This window comes from Eleutherodactylus coqui, chromosome 1, assembly GCF_035609145.1.
Source record: "Eleutherodactylus coqui strain aEleCoq1 chromosome 1, aEleCoq1.hap1, whole genome shotgun sequence".
NCBI classification, from domain to species: domain Eukaryota; kingdom Metazoa; phylum Chordata; class Amphibia; order Anura; family Eleutherodactylidae; genus Eleutherodactylus; species Eleutherodactylus coqui.
In genome coordinates this window covers 384,387,815-384,409,198 of record NC_089837.1, presented here as the reverse complement: position 1 = coordinate 384,409,198, position 21,384 = coordinate 384,387,815, and the positions used below count along the sequence as shown (strand labels likewise).

Sequence of the window (21,384 nt, the reverse complement as noted above, 5' to 3'; positions counted from 1 at the left end):
GTTTGGGTCATACAGAATCTATAAAAGAATTTCTGTGTTAATGTGCACTTCTAGTCTCTGAAGATGTTCGCTACATCCAGTACTTTATCCCTCCTCGGTGTAGTATAACGCCACGTTAGTTGTTTAGGCATTCTACATTCATGCGTTACGCAATCAGTTCTCATATCTGTCCTGGTTTATGATCCCAGGACCTTGTGAGCGCTGTGTTTCCAGGCTGCGGGGTCATGTTTCTTCTTGTTTACTACTGCTCGCGCTAGGAATTGAGGTAGACGGATATTTTTGGTGCACGTGGTTTTTGTGTTCATATGACTAGGTCGCTTGCAGCAAACAGTGTCCTATGCAGCTTGACGTTAAACAGGCGTTTAGTGGGTGTGGAAGGAGTTTGGGATATGAAACCAAATGTTCTGTTGTAGTAGGCAGGAACTTTGGTGGTCTCTTTAGGTAAACTGATCATTACATAGATCAAAAAGTTATTAGTCAGATCATTAATAATAATTGCAACATCTAAATGAGTAAAATGATAAAAATATTCAGTTTTTTAAATTCATTAAGAATTAGCACAATGTCATGAACAAAAGGGGTTTTCTGGGACTGGAAATGGCTTATGGGAAGTCTAGCGCCGCGTTTTAGCCTTTTTTTGGCGCTGCCTTGGAGGAAACTTCCCACATCTTCAGGTCTTTATGCGGGATGGTGTGCTCAGATCCTACTGAAATGCTGACTTGGCAGGCAATCTCTTCCACAGTTAATCAGCTGTCTTCCACAACCACTCGCGCAGTTATGTTGTCTGATGACTGGTGTTGGGCTAAGCTGCTTTTGTTCATTCTCGCACAACCTTCTGTATTTGAACTGTCGCACCCACAAATGCAAAATTTCCCATCCATGACCCTTTCACTGCATGTCTCGCCTAACTGCCGAATGTCAATGGGTGTAATTTCATGCAAGTGAAGAAAGCCGTTAATTACATGCTATTTTGGAATGAGAACGTTGCCATTTCAAGTATTCTAAAGCCATCTAAGGGTAGTTTCCCATCTGCATCAGAACCCGTTGCAGACCTGGCTGCAAATACCGGAAGAAAAAGCGCTGCATGCAGCGCTTTTTGTTCTGTCCCAAGACTGAGCAGCTGGACTGAAAGAGGGTAGACCCCCTTGCAGTCAATGGGGTCTGCCCAGCGGTGTTTAGTTCCAACCAGTGACAGAACTGTCTGGCCATGGGGATTCCCCTTTCCTGCCCCCTGAATGGAGGAAAGGGGAATCCCCAGTGCAAGTGTGAGACTACCCTAACTCCAGCTGCTCTCATTTGGGTTCTGTGTGGTGGACGAAGCTGCGATCTGTCTCATTCAACCCCGAAGAATGCTTGAGTCTTAGAGACATTGGACACCTTTTTAGATCTGCTCCTAATTCCTGAGAAAACCAAATCGGGAGACCTTTTAGAACTTGAATGTACCTTGTGTATGACTGACCACACCTTTTAGATGATTGCGACGGGTTTCAGAAGCACAGATCAATGCCAGGCTAGCCGATTTTGTTTACTTCATGGGACTCCATAACAATATCCCCGCTTAACCACAGAAATACCATCCCCATCAGTGATCAAAATTGCTTTAAGGGCTGTGAAATATATTGGTGCCATATAAGTAATCAGAAAGGTCTAATAAAATTATTTATATGCTCAATTTCATCTGCTGCATTTCTTTATTTTTTTTAAATGGTCCTTTTCATTATTTAATGATTTGACTACGTGAAACAAATTTTGATGCCCTGTTTCTTATACAGATGCGAATGAAGTTAAAGAGAGCCTCTACGTGCTTGTGAAGGAGCAGCAAGCACTCGCAACGCAGACTGCCGCCACCAGCCTCTCTGCCATGAGACTGAAGCAAAGACTGGTCATACTGGAGCGATATTTCATTGCACTGAACAGAACTGTTTTTCAGGAAAATGTCCGAGTAAAGTGGAAAAGTAGCACTGTCCCTCCTCCCGCAGCTGAAAAGAAAGGGTAATTGCTGCTTAATAGCAGGCCGTGCCTATAAATATTAATGGATACTCAAAGATAAAGGATAGAAAGTACTGCGCGGGTGTTATGCACACACCACGTTATTGTAGGTCTAGAAAAATTAGCATAATTAGAATAATTTATTTCCGGTACCCCTTCAGCCCCTATATGTTTGTCTGCACTCTGAGGAGCTTCATCTTTGGTTACTGTAGGATATATAGTTCACACATGTAAAATCTGAGTCATTGTAATACTGCCATGCACAGATCTGTTTAAGGTCGGGCTCACACAAGTGGGTCAGATTCTGCGTGCAGATATCCACAGTTGAAGACTTGTGAGAGATCCTGGAAATAAATTGCGTAATGTCGCGAATGGACCGTATCGTCCACATGGAAAGATCACTAGCAAGGAATGACCTCAGAAAGTAGCCCAACCCCCTGCAAACTCCCTTCTATTGCCCAGGCGGCGTTCTCTAGTGCTGTTGTGGTGAGCCTTTCGAACGGGATACTGCTCTCTTGGCTGGTTTTATACTACTCTTTTTGGAAGTAGTATAAACCATTAAAAAAAACAAACACTACTTCTTGTGGAGGAAGAGCCCAGAGGAACAAGCGGAGGTTGCAGACCGCAGTCTGGATGGTTGTGTTGCTCCCCAGACTGTTCTGTATTGTCTGCCCACAAATTTCTGCTTTCTTTATCACATTTATCTACTTTCCTAGCAACATGCGTACGAACCTGCGTCCATACGCAATATTAATTGTGTACGCACTGCAGATCGAATGCATCTATAGAGATCAATGGAGCTCATGCTTGCGGAATCCGTGGTAAAATAGAGCATGCTGCGACTTTTCTTCCACTTGCAGAATCCACAATTCCTACCCACAAGTATGAGCGAACCGGTGGTAGTCAAAACATTTCAATGCCCGCGTATAATAAGCATGGACGGCGATCGCTGAATCCGCAATTCAAATCTGCTTGTGTGAGACCTACCTTAGTGCACCTTCATATCCGACACTGTTTTCACTACTCATTGAGTTGCTGCACATTTTTTACATCTGCAGCATTTATCTGTGGTGAACATCCTCTGGCTTTACCACAAATGACATCCCTGGTAATGAAGCAGTGAAGGCAGCTTGTTCTCATCAAGCCATTACTTCAGCTTAGACCTTTGGGATGTCTTGTATAAAGAAGCAGAGGTGCAGGCAGCAGTACTTGTTACCTGGACGGTCAGCATATAGAATGCCGTGTGGATCGGTGTAGTCTCCACCACCTGGTGTTTATAGACCGGATTCATTAGGGGAGCAGTAGTTCTACATAATGAATGCTTATAATGGGAAATGTCTCCCTATTAGGCTCTGTTCACATTTTGTTTTTACTTCACGTCCGGATGTATTCATAGGTCTCCAAGCACCTAGCGTATCTTTATGGAATACACTGGTCCAGTATGCCCCTGCTTAGGACTCTCTTATACGGGCGACAGCGATATCAACGCTACAAAATCGCGGCAATATCGTAGCTGTGTTCACATGATTTTGTAGAATCAGTGATGTGTTTGTCATTTAAAAAAATGTGCATTGCTGCTACCTGTGATAAAATCGTGCAATTTTATCACAAAGGTTAAGCCCTAACTAAGCTACCCCTAAACTAAGCCCTAACTGCATTCCCAGAGGGAAAAAAGGCGCACTTGCCTAGCAGATGCGGTGCGGGTCCTCCTGCTGTCCGGAGCTCCGCATCAGTGAAAACATCACTAATTTGAAGGAACTCATAGGAAAGCATGGGCTTCACATACGTGCGATTTATAGCGCTGTTGCGTGGCGAGAAAATCGCTCTATTTTGTCGTCCGTGTTTAAAAATGGCCTTACTTTCCTACATATACCTCTGCTTGGAACAAAGAAGGAAAGTTAATTTGATGCGGCGGCTTGATGGGTAGTCAGTCTAGTAGCTTACCGTACCTTTTATTAGTCCTTTTTTTTCCAATAGGCAAAACAGCAATAATGAAGTACGCACTCAAATTTTGACCACTTGCTTAAAATGTTGCTGCGCTATTGATCACAGTTACAGCCTATATTCTAGTTCCAAGCTGCAATCACAATTCTCTGGTATTCTTATTGTCTCCAAGTCGGCACAGAACTGGTTCTGGTAACATGTATTCTGGGAAGTGTCATCTTTACCCGCCTAGCATGAACTATAGTAATCACACACAACTAGCCAATCGCCTCACTGCATTGTAAGAGTTGAGCTGATAAAGGAATTGTGTTATCGTCTTATACAAACTCTAACTATATTTTTCCATCCCTCTCTGGGGGCACATAATGTAGTGCGAGGCACACTTATTACAGGGATATGTCTGCTGTGTGCATCTCTGCAGTAGTGCCTTCTTATCAGTGGCAGCACCTACACAGAGGGCTACTTAAAGTAGTCCTGGATATTCATGAGCTGCAGGCTAGCTACACCCACCCCGCCCTCCAGCCAATGATTAACAACGCTCTGCTTATTACTGTGCATAGAGAGGGCTGCCAATCATTGGCTCAGGGGTGGTGTGGGTGTGGCCAGCCTGCAGCTCATCAATATGCAGGACTAGTTCTGTGTTTAGCTGCTACTAATTAAAGGCAAGTGTCTCCAAAATTTCTGCACAGACACTGCAGTCAGTGTGACAGGCACTTGTGCTCCCAGTCAGGGGTTGCAAAAAAACATGGTGACAATCTCTAAGAATTTTTTTTTTTTTTTTTTTTTTAGCCTATACTCTACATATTCAGTTGGATATATTTTTGGCCATTTATTTCATGGACAGTGGACAGACCCACTGTAGCCTGAGGCTATTCACATGAACGTTTTCTCACGAGGACCACTGGTCTGTAGGGCGGGGAGGGGGGTTACTATTCTCTTATATTGTGGTTAAGAATAGGACATGCAATGTCCACTGCTCACACAGATCGTACAGCATACAAACCTGTGGCCTGATGTGAGTTGCTCCTTTTTTAGAGGTCTTGTTACTCTCCCCTTTAATAGTTTTTTAAAAAAAAAACTTTTTTCCCTGTAATTTTTCTACTTGTGTGAACATGGACTTTCATCTTTGCATTGACCAATTCTTTAGTTTTTAGTGTTTTAATCCAAGAATTTGTACATCATTTATTCATTTCTCATCTATTTTGTTTCTGAAATTGGTGACTTGCTCCTTTTGCAGTGAGGACATTTTTGAGCATACGTTTCATGTACACAGCTCCCGTCCAGTTGGCCAGGGGGTGGAAGGACTGGCTAGAGTGGGATCCCGAGCTGCGCTATCATTTGCCTTTGCTTTTCTGCGCAGAGCATGGAGATCTGGTAAGTCAGACTGTATGATTTATAGACTTTTTCAGTCTTTGTGAATGGTCTGTATTTTTGTTCCGTGTTTTTGTCTGTTATGTAAAGTCATGAATGCAATAATTAGCGATGGCCGTCAATACAAGGACATGTATATCTGTAATACATGTATATCTGGCATCAGTGCTACATCGGCTAGGCATTGAAGAGGAGCGCGAGGTGTGGTGTGTAGATTGTGTATTTTTTTTATTTATTTTTTTGTTTTATATTTTGCAGTTTTTTTGTTTTTTTTTAACCTTTTTAATCAACAACTTTGACAGCTAACTTGAAGGCCACACCTAGTGGTAAAACCTTGTGTTTGGTGCCGTTTTTGGCCACATTGTAGCCATGCTACTATGGTGCCGCTGATGCTGCTTCTTTTACTGGCAGAAGAACGTGCTGATCTCACTTATCACTCTTCAGCAGCTGTTCATGCCTTCTTAGTTTCTATTTTCTCTACCTTTTAGTATACATTTTAAATAAATCAACCTCGCTTAAAACAAAACCCTTCATGTCCCAGATTTTTGACCCTTTAACCCCTTAATAACATGGGCTATTTTGGCGTTGAGGTCAAGCGATTTTTGGTATTTTTCCATCTCCATTTTTCAAAAGCCATAACTTTTTTATTTTTCCGTGGACGCGGCCGTATAAGGGCTTGTTTTTTGCGTGGCGAGCTGTAGTTTTTATCGGTGCTACTTTTGGGTACATAGGCTATATCATAAAACTTCTATAATGTGTTTTTTTTAATAATAACGGAGAGAAAACGCATCAATTCTGCCATAGATTTTTTTTTTTTTTTTACAGCGTTAATCATGCAGCATAAAGGACACACTAAATTTTTTCTGTGGTCGGTATGGTTACAACGATACCAAAATTGTTGTGTTTTTTTTTTTTTTTTAGGTTTTTACACTTTTTTGCAATAAAAACCCTTTTTTTAAAAAAAAAAAAAATTTTTTTTCAAATTTTTTATTTTTATTTTTTTCCTCTATAGCTGCATTCAAAGTCCTGTAACTTTTTTTTTTTATTTTTCTATGTACGGAGCTCTATAAGGGCTTATTTTTTTGCGAGGCGAGCTGTAGTTTTTGTTGGTTACATTTTGGGGAATGTACGGCTTTTTTGATCACTTTTATTGCATTTTTTTGGGAGGCAAAATGCTAAAAATTAGCATTCTGCCTCTGTTTTTTAGCGTTTTTTGTTAAGCTTTTTGCCGTACAAAATAAAAAGCGTGTTCAACTTTTTGTACACGTTGTTACGGACGCGTCAATACCTGATATGTGGGGTTTTAATTTTTTTATGCTAATATTAGAAAAAGCATAAAAAAGGGTTTTGTTTTTTTTAACATTTTTCTTTTCTTTTTTTTTACACTATTTGAGTCCCTCTGAGGGACTTGCAGCACTATGCCTATGATCGCTGTCATATGATCGCTACCGCTCTGCCATGCCTTATCTTTTATACAGCGATCATAGGCATTGGCAATACAGGATGCCAGTGTCTGGTGTCCTGTTGCCATAGTGACAGGCCGGGCTCTCGCGATGACGCAGAGGGAGCGCACTCCCTCTGAACTCTTTCCCTGCCGCGATCTACTTAGATCGCGGCAGGGAAGGGGTTAACAGCAGGGGGCGCATCTCCGATGTTCCCCTGCTGTTGCAGCGGGACGCCGTCTGTGACTGACAGCCGGCTCCCACTGCGGGATCATATGTGATCTCGCGCTATCCCCAGGACGTACCGGTACGTCCTGTTGCGGGAAGTACCAGGCTCCCAGGACCTACCGGTACGTCCTGGGGAGGGAAGGGGGTTAAGGACCAGGGTGTTTTAGTCCTAAAGGAACAGATACTTTTTAGGGATTTTAACCTTGTGGTGGTTTTACTGCCCTATTTTTTTTTTATTATTTTTTTGTTACTGTGTTTACTTGTAAATAAGACACTGTCTATTACGTTTTGCCCTAAAAGAGGCACGGTGTCTTATTTTTGTGGAGGGGGGAGGAGTAGAGGCTTTAATCCAGTGCTCAATGAACCAATTAGTCATTCAGTGATGTCATTCACTGGCTGTGAATGATCAAGCGCTGGCTCTGATTGGCTGTCGCTCGATCCAATCCCAGCACTCACTTGCTGAATTCGAAGGAATTCAAAGCCCTGTTTACCAGAGAGAATCCTCTGACGGTGGTGGTGGTGGGGAATTACACAGCAGCCTGCCACAGCGCCTAGGAGATCATCGCAGGGGACGCAGACCCTGGCAGCGAGGTGAGTATTGCGTTTTTGTTTTTTTTCCCCACCTAGTGTAGCCAGGGCTTATTTTCAGGGGAGGGCTTATATTTCAATCTCCCTCCCCCCTGAAAACCAGGGAAGGGCTTATTATCAGGGTAGGTCTTCCTTTTGGGCAAACCTGGTATATTCAGCTACCAATTTTGTTTTTATTTTTGCTGCGCTTTTTTTTTCTTTTTCAATTAAACACTTTCCCACTGTAGCTGGGACATCCATAGGAGCGCCATTTACAGGAAAAAACATCCCCTGTAGTGACCATAGTCACTAACAGAGCTGATCTGAGTCAGCTAAGACCCTGCAGCTCTGCTGTGGCAGGGGGCACCTGGCGATCATGTGAACCTTGGGTTGCATAGCAGAACTAACACTCCCACTTTCACTCCTAAGTACATAGCGCTCATTGAGCGCTTTGTAGCCGGGAAAAGAGAAGGCAGTAGCTGATAAAAACAGCTTCTCCCTTCTCCTCCAGGTCCTTGGCTGTGTCTGACTGCTGATGACCCAACCTGCTCCTGCTTGATTGCAGAAGAAGAGGCTTTAATCCTTCATCGGATTTTTGCTATCTGCTGGGATTAAAGCCCAGGACCAAGCTCTATATTAGTTACAGAATGTAACTAAAATGATTGCTTCCATTGTAAGAATGGACAGCATGTGAAAGCACAAGATTATGGAGAACCTGTTGGCATTATTCACAGAGGACTGAAGAGGATGGCAGCGTTGGGTCTGCAGTACTGCAAGGCTGCTGATGCCCGATAATAAGATAGAAATGTCTGCCACCAGAAATGACCGTTTGTCTTGATCACTGCATTTATGTATCAGGATTTTTAAGCAAGATGTTCTTTCATGAACTTTCAACTTATTTGTAATTGGATTTGCTATACAACAACGACTCTAGTGATGATTACTGGGGCTATATATACATTATACAAATTGATGAACAGCTCACAAAAATGACGGCATGTGATAGATGTTGTTTATACAACCAAACATTTTTTTATCCCCTTTGGTAAACCTATAAGCCACGTGACTGACATGAAATTGTAGCTTGGAAGATGCTGACTATGCACAGTTTTTCCACCTGTTAGTCCCTATAATCCTTCTCATATTTGTTTTATGCAGGTGAGGATGCCGATCTTTGTAGTGAACTGTTACAAGAATCACTAGATGCCCTGCGGGCGCTTCCTGAGGCCACACTCTTTGATGAGGGCACAGTTTCATCTGTCTGGCTTGAAGTTGTTGAGCGAGCCACCAAATTTTTAAGGTCTGTTACAGGGTGAGTTTGCAGTGAAGCTTTTTTTTTTTTTTTTTTCCCCTACTAATTTCTGTGGTTCATAACTAATCCCTTCTATTAATGTTCTATTACTACTCACTTATTCCAATAGTTGTTTTCACATTTATGTATTGCTCATTAATGTGAATCTCTGACAAAAATGAACTACACATGGATTCCTCTTCCGTAAGACCCGTGTAAACAGATCATTTCCCTCACCGTTTTTGCACGGTGATTTCTGTGTTTTGGGACCAAAGTGACACTGGATCTGCAGTACACATTTGGCTTGTCTTGTGCCCTGTTATGAGCTTTACTAGCCTTTGTCTGCAAGCTATTTCACTTTTTTAATGTGTCTTGGAGTGAATGATGCTAGGAAAACCTGTCAAAACAATTTTTTTTGTCAATCGTGGACATTCATTGCCTTGAATCAACTTGCTATTAAAATGTCACTAATGTTGCCCTTTTTTACCCCCGTTTTATTCAAATGCTCATGAGAAGGCTGGCTTATTGACTTCCAATAACAAAGATGTCAGCTGCCCTCACCAATATCCCCAATGTGGGTGCAGTGGAATAGATGCATGCTTACACAGGATCAGACCCCAGTCACAGCTAAACCCAATGTATCCAGCGAAGGAAGCAGCTTCAGAGTAATAGAACTCCATAAAAACAGGATTATCTAACAGGATCAAACTTATTCTTCCATGGTCATGACAGCAACGTTTCCACCCAACATATGGGTCTTTCTATTACACCTCTGATGCTGCTTCCTTCTCTGGATACAAGGGCTGGCCTATTGGGAGGAGAAGCTCAGTCATACGTAGCTCTCATTTTATGCTAGCGCTACATGGTTTCATTGCATTTTTCATCACTAGTGTTAATATAACCAAAAAGCTTCTGGCAAGTTAACTTATGGCCTTTTCCTTAAGTCAGCGGCTGGTTGAAGGTAATAGGATAGTTGGTGAACAAAAAAATTAGTTCAAACAAATGAAAATCATGCAATAATTGTCACGTCTGAATGCACAGCCATCGTTTACGATACGTTTACTTTTTGTTCGTTGCTCACTTTCAACCAGCATAAGAATCAGTCCCCTGCTCAGTGCTTTACATATAATGTTGAGCGCTAAGCGAGAAGTCAGCGGTAGAGATGAGCGAGCGTACTTGGAAAAGCACTACGCGCTCGAGTAATTTGCTTTATCCGAGTATCGCTGTGCTCGTCCCTGAAGATTCGGGTGCCGCTGCGGCTGACAGGTGAGTCGCAGCGGGGAGCAGGGGAGAGCGGGCGGGAGAGAGGGAGAGAAAGATCTCCCCTCCGTTCCTCCCCGCTCTCCCCTGCAGCTCCCCGCTCCGTGCCAGCACCCGAATCTTCAGGGACGAGCACAGCGATACTCGGATAAAGCACATTACTCGAGCGAGTAGTGCTTTTCCGAGTACGCTCGCTCATCTCTAGTCAGCGGTGATCTTCCTTCCTAAACGCTCTGCACAAGCACTAACTAGCAGTGATGTCACTTGCTGGTGCAGATCATTTAGCCGACAGTTGTCCCGTGTAAATGGGGCATTACTGTGTCCTTTCCAAACAGAGGAAGAACAGGAGTATTACAGTTAAAAGCTATATAAACCAAAAGTGTGTATGTGTGCAGGGTCTTGACATTCGGGGTCTTCAGATGTCGCCTATATTTACTGCCTATCTATTTTAATTTTCACTTGCATATTACCTTTATGTGTACGATCCCCATTTAGAATGTGCTCCATGATTGACATTGCCAGTCCAGTGTACATAGTTTAATTCTCCATGGGGAAGAGGGCAAGCAGAGAGATGGAGGAGAAGCTGGTATGGACAAAGATCTGCGACCAATGAGAATGGGGGCGGAGCGGCGAGAGAAGTTACTGCAGTTAGAATTGGTTATTAGGGATGCAATTAAAAATAACCAAAACTTTCTGAACTGTTTGGTGACTAATACTAGAAGTCTGACCAATAAGGTTGGCAAACTGGAATAAGTAATATCTGAGGAAACCTATGACAGAGTGGTAATATCTGAGACGTGGTTAGACGAAGGCTGGGACTGGGTGGTGAACTTGCAGGGTTACAGGCTGTTCAGAAGCGATTGTAAGTAAATGGAAAGTTGGAGGGGTTTGTCTATGTAAAATCCTGCTTTAAAGCCCACATTACAGGAAGATGTAAGGGAGGGAGATGGACATGGAGGGGAAAAGCAGTATTAATATCTTCAAAGGGGTTTTCTATAGGCCACCAAATATAACAGAAACTGCTGAAAATCTATTACTGAAGCAAATAGATGAAGCAGCAAACCACAAAGAGGAGGTAATTATGGGGTACTTTAGCTATCTGGATATAACCTGGGAAGATGGAACTTGCAGATCTCATAAAGGTGACAACAGGACTCGACTAGGGGGACGGCCATATTGTACTTATTAACCAACAGACCTGACAGAATAACAGTGGTGTGGGTTGGGGGGGGGGGGGGGGGTCACCTGGCAAATAGATGGACCATAATGTAAATTTACAAAAAACCTTTAAGGTGAAATTTGCTTTGGCTTAGAGATGCTCTTAATCTTATTGACTGGGATGATGACTTTAAAAATAAGTAGAGACAATAAATGGGAAATGTTTAAAAACCTCTAAGTGCTAACTGTGAGTAGTTCATACCTTACAGGAATAAACTGGTTAGGAATAGGAGAAAATGAATGTGGCTCAATAAAGATGTATAGGGGGCAATAAACGGCAAAAAAAAGCGCTTAAACTATTAAAATAAGATGGTAGCGAAGAAGCATTACAAACCTATAAGGTAAAAAGCAGATAATGGCAACAAGGATGGAGACGGACTTAATGCCAAAGAGAATTAAACTATACCTAAAATGTTTTTCAACTCTATAAATGGCAAAAAGATTAAGGGCAGACTCGCATGGTACCACAGCGGTTGGTTTGGGGCCCCATTCTTTATAAAATATATTTATTAATGACCTGGTAGAAGGATTGTGCAGTAAAATATCAATATTTGCAGATGATACAAAACTGTGTAAAGTAATTAAATTAATATAAAAGGGCAGAATGCAGTTGCAAATGGATCTGGATGAGTTGGGGGCTTGGGCAGAAAAGTGGCAAATGACGTTTAACACTGATAAATGTAAGATTATGCACATGAGCAGAGAAATACCTGTCACCATTATACAGTAAATGGGAAACTACTGGGAAGCACGGACTTGGAAAAGGACTTTGGGATTTTAGTTAGCTGTAAACTTGGAGCAACCAGTGTCAGGCAGCTGCTGTCAAGGCATATGGTACCATGGGGTGCATCAAGAGATATAGGGGTACATGACGAGAGCACAGTTCTTCCTCTTCACAAGTCACTGGGCAGTTAACAGGTGGAATATTGTGGACCGTTTTGGGCACCGGTACTCAAGAAGGACATATCGGAGCTTGAGCGGGTACAAAGGCAGGCAACTAAAGTAATAAATGGAATGGCTGGGCTACCATACCCAGAGAGGTTATCAAAATTGGGTTTATTTAGTATAAAAAAAAGACAGCTGAGGGGCGACCTAATAACTATGCATAAATATATCAGGGGGCAATACAAGGATCTCACCCATCTATTTATACCCAGGACAGTGACTGTAACAAGAGGGAATCCGCTACGTCTAGAGGAAAGGTTTCATCACCAACATTGAAGGGGTTCTTTACTGTAAGAGCAGTGAGACTGGATCTCCCTGCCTGAGGAGATGGTGATGGCTAACTCAATAAAGTATAAGAGGGTCCTGGATGCCTTTCTTGAGTGATACAATATTATGTTATAATCATTAATAACGTTAAAAGGGCCGGTGATCCAGGAATGGAAGGATTTTTTTCTTTAAATGGGGACAATTGGCTTCTATGTCATGTGTTTTTGTTTTTTTGCCTTCATTTGGATCAATATTTGAGGTTCATAGGCTGAACTGGATGGACATGTGTCTCTTTTCGGCCTTATGGACTTGTTTTGTTTTCCTGTAACATGCAATCATTTTTCTTAGATATAGATCCTGCTATTAACCCTTTCCAATCCAATTTCTATCCTGATTTTCCTAGGGGGCTTACTATTTTTCTGCCATTATACAACGGCGCTATCTGCTGGCTAAAGCCAGTACTGCATGAGGTGACACGTTGGATAGGCTGACAGCAAAAAGGCTGGCAATATACAGTAAGAGAACCCCGACGGATGTCTTCCAACATCGGAGCTGTACAGCCTTAAATCATAATGTCTTCAGACGTCAGACAGTGGATTGGAAAGGGTTAAAGAACCAAGAAAGAATTACAAAATGTTTCCAGACAACTTCATTATTTTCATGACTGTGTTCATACATGTTGCTTACTGTAGATGTTTGTTTTCTCTTCTTTATGGATGTTGAATGATCTCTCTTCAGTAGATTTAATTTATTTCTATTTTTTTTCTCAGTGATATCCATGGTGCTCAAAGTCCTAGGAGTGCAGGAAACATTCCACTTCAAGATCAGCACTTGGCACTTGCCATTTTACTAGAGCTTGCTGTACAGAGAGGCACTCTAAGGTCAGTACACACACTTTTAGTATATGTTCTACCTAGAAATTGTATCTATGTACAATTCTGACAGCATGTTTGTCAAAGGTATTCATACAGCCCTACCAAGGTCTTGAATATTGATCGCATAATTAAAAGATGGATCAAACAAAAATGTCTGCCAACCAATACATGGGAATGAATCTTTTCGATTGTCCGTCACAGAACAGACCAACTTTAAAACTAAATTTTATCACGACACTTAAAACTCAGGCTTTAAGACAGACAAGCGAAATCACAAGATCATCCCTCTAGGCAAAGGTAAATACACTGTGTATAAACAGTCAAACATATAGATACTTCTAATTAGGCCCACCTACGACAAACAGTAATATAATGAGAGGAGATGCGTCCCCAATAAACTTCCTAGGATAGGAGGAGGATAAATAAATCAACCCTCACTCCCCTAATAGTCCAAACCTAAATATCCAGAGAGCGTCCCTTCCTCCTAATATTCACACCCATTGGAACAAGGAGCCCAAAGATAGGGTCTAGGAGCCCGAAGAAGGGCCACTTCACCAATCATGTGTCATGAATGGTGGATCCAACTCCAGAGAGTTCTCATATAGATGTAGAAGTGTGAAATAACCACAAATGTAGTAATATAGTATACGAACAGACCACTAAGATGCGTTCTATGTCAAATTTGGTTCAGTAGGTACTAAGATGCATTCTTTAAAGAATGCAAAAAACAATAAATGGAAAATAACAAATTCATTATGAATGGGATTCATTGAAATGACCAAGTGCATGTACTGTGGATGGGTGATAAAATGATTCCGGGAATATGCCTTTAACATCTTGGTAGCATCTTCTGATGACTTTCTAAGCTCCTTTGCAGTAATGTCAGTTAAAGTAAACTTTGTGAGTAGAGATGAGCGAGTATACTTGCTAAGGCACATTACTTGAGCGAGTAGTGCCTTAGCCGAGTATCTCCCCACTTGTCTCTAAAGATTCGGGGAGAGCGGGGAGGAACGGAGGGAAGATCTCTCTTCCAACCCCCCCCCCCGCTCCCCGCCGCAACTCGCCTGTCACCTGCGCCGGCCCCCGAATCTATAGAGACGAGCGGGGAGATACTCGGCTAAGGCACTACTCGCTCGAGTAATGTGCCATAGCGAGTATACTCGCTCATCTCTATTTGTGAGCACTGCCTTTTGTGAGCTGCTGATCTTTTGATTTTAGTTTTCTTTATAACAAATATAAAGCTTATTTTATTTTTTGTAAGCTTTAACTCTCCGTAAAGCATATACACGTTTATTTTGCTCCCTCTAGCCAAATGTTATCTGCTGTTATGCTGCTACTTCAACTCTGGGACAATGGAACAAGGGAAACTGACAACGAGAGGTCGGCCCAGGGCACCAGCGCCCCTCTCCTTCCTTTACTACATCGGTTCCAGAGTATTGTGTGCAATAAAGATGTTCATAACCTGGAAAAAGAGCTTCAGGTACGTTTTAGGCAGAGTGTGAAGTCATTTCATATATGATGGCGATAGTGAATAGAGCTTCTAATTGGATCATTAGAATGTTTTCACTTTGTTTTTATGGTTTAGAGTTAAAATATATATAATCTTTTTATTTTATTTATTTTTTTAGGTGCTCTTATGTCCTTTAAGCCCAAATGAAAACTTTTTGCGCTATCTGATATTGCCTCAGGATAATGAGCTAGCTATTGACTTGAGGCAAACGGCTGTTGTTGTAATGGCACATCTAGACCGGTTGGCAGCGCCATGCATGCCTCCACAGTGCAGCTCACCGACCTCACACAAGGTATGCTGGTTTTCTGTAAGGCTTTCTTTTAGCCATTACATATAAATAAATGGATGTAATACCCAACAGCTACTGTGCAACTGGGAAACTTACGTTATATTGCCCCCATATCCTAATAATTTTGGCCTTTCTACGCTGTCTTTATCACTAGTGTATCTCCCGTGGAGCTGTGGATGTACCCATGCAGGACTTGTCCAAGGGAGATAACCTGTCTGTCTCTGCCCATGCAAGTGTAGGATGCTTTTGTTGAAGATTTTAAAAGTGACCATATTACCAAAGAGTAGTTGCTGGGAGATAATTTTCTGTTGAAGTAGAACTTGGCTTGACTTGTAATATATCATGCTATTAGGTCAAAGGGCACAGACTTCAGACCTGTGACTACTGTGTTTCCCCGAAAAGAAGACCGTGTGTAATATTTTTTGTTCAAAAAGGTTCAACTTTTTTACATGTATAGCTGCCTGGACACTATTTAAATTGACTTTTTAAATTAACTGTTAGCAGGGCTTATATTTCAAGCATCCTCAAAAAGCCTGAAAAATCATTTTGCATCCTCAAAAATTCTGGGGAAATCATGCTATGTCTTATTTTCCGGGTATGTCTTATTTTCAGGGAAACATGGTAGTAACGGGGATTTTCAGCAATAATCTTCTTCCTTACCCTAAAACTCTAAAGGACTTTAAACCCCCCCCCCCCCCCCCCCCCTGTGATGAATGATCATGATATAAAATGCCAACAGTCTTTCCTTTCTGTCCTAGGGCTCCTTACAGGAGGTCATCAGCTGGGGTCTTTTGGGTTGGAAGTATTATGCGAATGTGAATGGCCCGATACAATGTGAAGCTCTTGCTACTCTTGGTGTTACACAAATAGCCTGTGCTGAGAAGTGTTTTCTGATACTTTCCAGAAACGGCAAAGTTTACACTCAGACTTATAACAATAATACACTGGTAAGTGGAGAAGCCATGTACAGCATGCTGCAATGTTACGGCAAGAATTAAACTGTTGTAGAGAAGTGCATGTACAGTTATAGCGATGTCCACCTGAGACAAGACGTTACATGGGAATAGGAGCATAGTGGATGACTGGGGATCTGTATATTCTGTTACTGCAGACTTTATTATGGCTTAGGGTGGCTACAAACAGGGCGACTGTTAAGCACATATCTGCCCGACAGCCATCCCAATGATTATTGCCCCTCTGCCTTCCACAGGAGTGAGTCGTTTAGTGAATGGAGGTGGCGAGTGCTGGAGATGTCTTCTGGCCACCCACCTCCATTTACTATGAACAGGCGGCTGTTCAAAAATGAACAACTGCTTATTTGCAATGAACGAGAAGTTGCTCACTAGTCCTTTCACTTCAGAAACACAGTAACTAATGAGCAGTTGCCAAAAATTGCTTGTTTTAACAATTTTTTAAGATTTTTTTTTTAGCCAATAGTTGTCCCATGTTAAACCACCCTTACTGTGGATTCATTACAGTAACAAAGTTAAGGCACAAACAAGGACACTGAAAGATGGGGGAAACTGGCGATGAAACTTCATCTTGCTGCACCCTCTCCCATTCACCCATAAGCCTAAATGTGTTCATTATTCCCATATGCTATATCTGCCAACGTTTCTTATTTTTTTGGTTGGGGAACATGAGATCAGCTTGCTCTCCTTGTACTCACAGTAGCAGACTGCATGGGAAAGTGTTGATGTCACCGTACACATTAAATTGTTGCTGACTGTTCTCTAATTTGTCTTGCTCGGGGTCCTCTTAACCGAGTCGATAAATCGTTCAATGTAAATGCCCTGAAAATGCAAAATTGTGTTTTGCTTCTTGTTTGTTGCTCAGTTCATGCAGAGAACGGAACAGTAGATGGGCCCATGTAAACAGGCAGTCGTTCACTTCTGAATGACTATCTGTTTGTGAACGGAGGTGGGTGGGCCAGAACGATCCCGGCCCGCTCCGCCTCCGTTCATTGAGAATTGTTCCTGTGTAAAAGCACTGCTATGTTCTGTTGGGCATTTGCTCCCGGGAGGTTGTGCCATGTAAAAGGGCCCCAAGTTTAGAGCGGTAAAAGCTGCAAAGAAAGAGGTTCTGCTGACATCAACATAACTTACAGGGGTGAATGGAAAGCAAAAAAAACATGCCCTGCAGACCGGAAAGGTAAGATACGCCGATGCATGCAAAAAAGCCTCGTTCATAGTGCAAAAACTCTTTGCTATAGCGTGCAATTGCGCTGGTGTGAAGCCGGCCTTAAGTTCTCTTTTATGTCTTGTATTTCCTTCTACCAGGGACCACAACTTGCGCAGGGTCTTGCCTCCCGAAATATTGTGAAGATTGCTGCTCATTCTGATGGACAGCATTATCTGGCCTTATCTGTGACGGGTGAACTTTTTTCGTGGGGTTGTGGTGATGGAGGAAGACTAGGCCATGGAGATACTGTGTAAGATTTACTTGTGGCGCTATTATCATTATGCATTAAAGGCTTAAGTTGGTTAATACCGGTACCAGGTGCTAACCGGAGACCGGTCAAGGCACAGCGACCAAAGCAATGCAACAATGAAACCTGCGTGTGTGTCTAGGTTGAGTAGTAGTATTTATTATCCATTTCGGGGAGTATACTAATGTCTAAACCTTCTTTTATTCTTTTTAGCTCATTAGAAGAGCCTAAACTAATTTCTGCCCTGTGTGGAAAGCAGACTGGGAAGCAGATTGTACACATTGCGTGTGGCAGCACTTATAGCGCAGCGATCACTGCTGATGGAGAGCTGTACACCTGGGGCCGAGGAAACTATGGAAGACTGGGACATGGTGCGTATAGCACTTTATTCAGACCCATAGATAATAGTGACTGATATGCAGATTAAAGGACAAAAGCTGTTATCACTTTAAATGCCGTTGGCACTTAAATCCCCCGATTTGGTGTTTAGGGGTCCAGAACAGCATCCCACAATGACATCACAAAGTGATCTTTAGTTGCAATGGTATCGTGGGGCCTTCTGAATGCCTCCAGGGTTGCCATAACTGGTTGCCTATCAAGACATGCATGCCTGTGGCATGTTTTAATAGGCTGTCAGAAAGCAGTATACTATGGTAGTGCATTATGCCGTATGAGTGATCAAATGATCGCAGATTCAAGTCCCCTATGAGAACTTAAACTGAGCAATTTACAAAAATGAGAAGAAAAAAAAAGCGTTAATTAGGAAAAATAAAAGGTAATAAGCTTAACAAAACAAAACTTTTCACAGTAATTTATAATAAGTCAAAGCAAAAATCTATCAAAGTACCACATTATTTATCCTGCACTGCAAAAATCTCAAGAAAAAATACTCTTCACAATTGCACTTTTGATCACTCAATCGCAAGAAATTGTAATAAAAAGCGATCAAGCAGTCATATGAACCCTAGAATGGTATCCATTGAAACTGCAGGACATTCCTCAAGAAAGGAGCCTTCACAGAACAGAAAAAATAAGTTATCATGGTGATCAGAAGATGGCAGCAGAAAACGATTTAAAGGCTCAGACAGGCGTTTTACTGCTACGCATGTTTTTTGCATTTGTGATTTCGCATCTAGAAACTATGCTTTTCAATGGTAGTGGTCACATGTCCGATTTCTACATGTGAATAAAATTCGCACCTACAAAATGAGTGAAGTGCTATATATATATATATATATATATATATATATATATATATATATATATATATATATATATATATATATATAATCATTTTTTTTACATGCTGAATATACGCATGTACAAAAGGCTTGTCTGACTGAGCCCTAAAAGTAGTACAGCAAAATAAAAGCGAAAAACTATATCAATTTTGTATAATCCTAATTGTGCTGAGCCGGAGAATAAATTTATCACTTTGTTCTTGCTGCAATGTGTACACTGCCACAAGACTCCTCCCAAAGATAACGTAATTGTGTGTTTGGTTTTCTTCGCTCCATTTATTCCATTTTACTCCCTTTTTTTTTTTTTTTACATTTTATTTATTTATTTATTTATTTATTTATTTACTTTTTCCTCTTCTGAATGGGGCACTTCCCACCATGTGAATTCCCCAAGGATGTGAGGCGGTTTAATGTTAAAACAGCCTTGCATCACTTTGGGGAAGAAGCAATCCTCCTCCCACAGGTATCAACCACAGCGGTGGATCGTGGAGTTTTCCCATTGCTTTCATTGGGAGACCCTGTGATTCTGCCGCCAGTCCCATTGACAACAATGGGTGATGCGAATCGAGAGCACCCAGAAAGATAGAACATGCTGCAATTTGTTTCCTGCATAGCATCGCGGTGCCATATAAAAATGACTAGCATCAAAATCACAATTTGCTCTGTGCCTTTTTATTAAAAAAAAACAAAAAAAAAACAACCCCTAAAACAAATATGCTGCATTCACACTTTTTAATGCCCAGTGACGGGACCGATGATCACTATGTAATGTTTGTACTGCTTCTAGGCTCCAGTGAGGACCAGACTGTTCCAATGTTGGTGACTGGACTGAAAGGACTTAAGGTAGTCGACGTTTCTTGCGGTAGTGGAGATGCTCAGACTCTGGCAGTGACTGAAAATGGTAAGTGGTTTTGTCATCTGTGCTGGAGATGATATTTTAATTGTATTGTTCCTCTAAAATGCCAAAAAGGGGTTTTACAGGGCGTTACTATTTATGACTTAACCTCAGGATTAATCACTTATAGTGTTATTGGCATGGGTCCGCTGCCAGAAAGGCCAACCCCTCAGCTTATAGCAGACCCCGATGCTTGCTGACCGAGCTGGAAGGTGACGGCTGTGTCCACAATGCAGTGGCCCAGGATAGTGTTGCAGGCACGCGTTCCATTGAATTCAATGAAAGCTTTGCCTGCATTACCAACCTAGGGTGCTGCACTATGGATGGAGCTGTTGGCCTCCGGCTCTGTCCATACTGACAGCATACCCAGCAAATGGTTAATTGGCTGGCATCCTGAGTGGCGAACTTGTTGATTACCATTGTTGCATATCTTCAGGGTAGATCATCAAATGTTGATGTCCTAGACAACCCCTTCTGAAACTGTGGCCCCTCTGTGAGCTTGATGAACAGAATCCAATCGATCATCAGTCCCACAGGTGCACAGTCCATCTTCTATGTAGAGTGTTGTGTAATGTGTTGCTTTTTATATATAAAAGCTTACTTGCCAACTCTCCTGGAATGTCAGAGGCTCCTGGAAAAGGGGAGACCTCACAGAAAAGTAGTTAAGACATGTCATAAGGTACCAGGCGTACAGTTTTGATATTGATGAAATTGTGTTTCTCAAGAAAATGAAGACCTTTTTATTCTTTTTTAAGGTCAAGTCTGGTCTTGGGGAGACGGGGATTATGGAAAGCTGGGCAGAGGAGGCAGTGATGGCTGTAAAACTCCCAAGTTGATTGAGAAGCTTCAAGACCTGGACATAGTAAAAGTTCGTTGTGGCAGCCAGTTTTCCATTGCGATCACCAAAGATGGACAGGTCTATTCCTGGGGTAAAGGAGACAATCAGAGGCTTGGCCATGGGACAGAAGAACATGTGCGATATCCCAAATTACTTGATGTTTTGCAAGGTTAGTCCTAAAACCACTTTAATAACAAGACTCATGCATTATAAATACTGACATAATGTTGACATAACCCTTTTGAGTAGTGGATGTGAAGTGTGCCCACTACATAGCAGTAGATTACCTTTCTAGCAGACTTTGCTGCTACAAGAAAGTAATACCCTCTAACCTTGTCCAGCGCCCCAATTTCACAAGAAATGGGATTGCTCGAGTAGGCAGACAGAGGGAATCCCTGTCCTCTTCTGCACATCTAAATATCTAATCACAAGAAGTGCTTTTAGGCGTAACGATTGTTCAAGAAATTGTTAGAACGACTGAAAGTGAATCTTTCGGTCTAAATACAAGCCAACGATTAATGAGAATTGTTCGCTTTTCATTTGTCTTTTATTGCAGTTGGCTCGTTCGGTTTAAACTGCAATCGCTCCATCCCTGGTTTTGCCTATTCGGGGACTGAACAATTCTTGTTTGAACTAGCCACCTATGGATTTGCCTGTCTAAACAGGCTGAACGAGTGCAAACTACTTCAAACAAAAATCTGCTCGTCTAAAAGGACCACTAACTGATAGCTAAGCAGGGTCTCCTCATGGTCTATTCAGCAGATTACATTACAGTAGGCTATGTTG

At 41.9% G+C, this 21,384-nt stretch overlaps 1 protein-coding gene across 4 annotated transcripts in view; it reads left to right on the top strand.

Annotated features, from left to right (window-relative positions):
• The window catches only part of HERC2 (HECT and RLD domain containing E3 ubiquitin protein ligase 2), a 148,725-nt gene that overhangs the window by 19,589 nt on the left and 107,752 nt on the right, over nt 1-21,384 (top strand). For 3 of the 4 annotated variants that reach the window (XM_066579327.1, XM_066579336.1, XM_066579307.1), the window contains exons 5-15: nt 1,773-1,992; nt 5,171-5,307; nt 8,700-8,853; nt 13,293-13,403; nt 14,706-14,877; nt 15,026-15,199; nt 15,955-16,143; nt 17,476-17,627; nt 17,838-17,995; nt 19,653-19,766; nt 20,516-20,767. In XM_066579327.1, coding sequence (XP_066435424.1) covers nt 1,773-1,992; nt 5,171-5,307; nt 8,700-8,853; nt 13,293-13,403; nt 14,706-14,877; nt 15,026-15,199; nt 15,955-16,143; nt 17,476-17,627; nt 17,838-17,995; nt 19,653-19,766; nt 20,516-20,767 — 1,833 coding nt within the window. The remainder of the gene's footprint in view (nt 1-1,772; nt 1,993-5,170; nt 5,308-8,699; nt 8,854-13,292; nt 13,404-14,705; nt 14,878-15,025; nt 15,200-15,954; nt 16,144-17,475; nt 17,628-17,837; nt 17,996-19,652; nt 19,767-20,515; nt 20,768-21,384) is intronic. The other variant, XM_066579316.1, reaches the window with a different exon arrangement.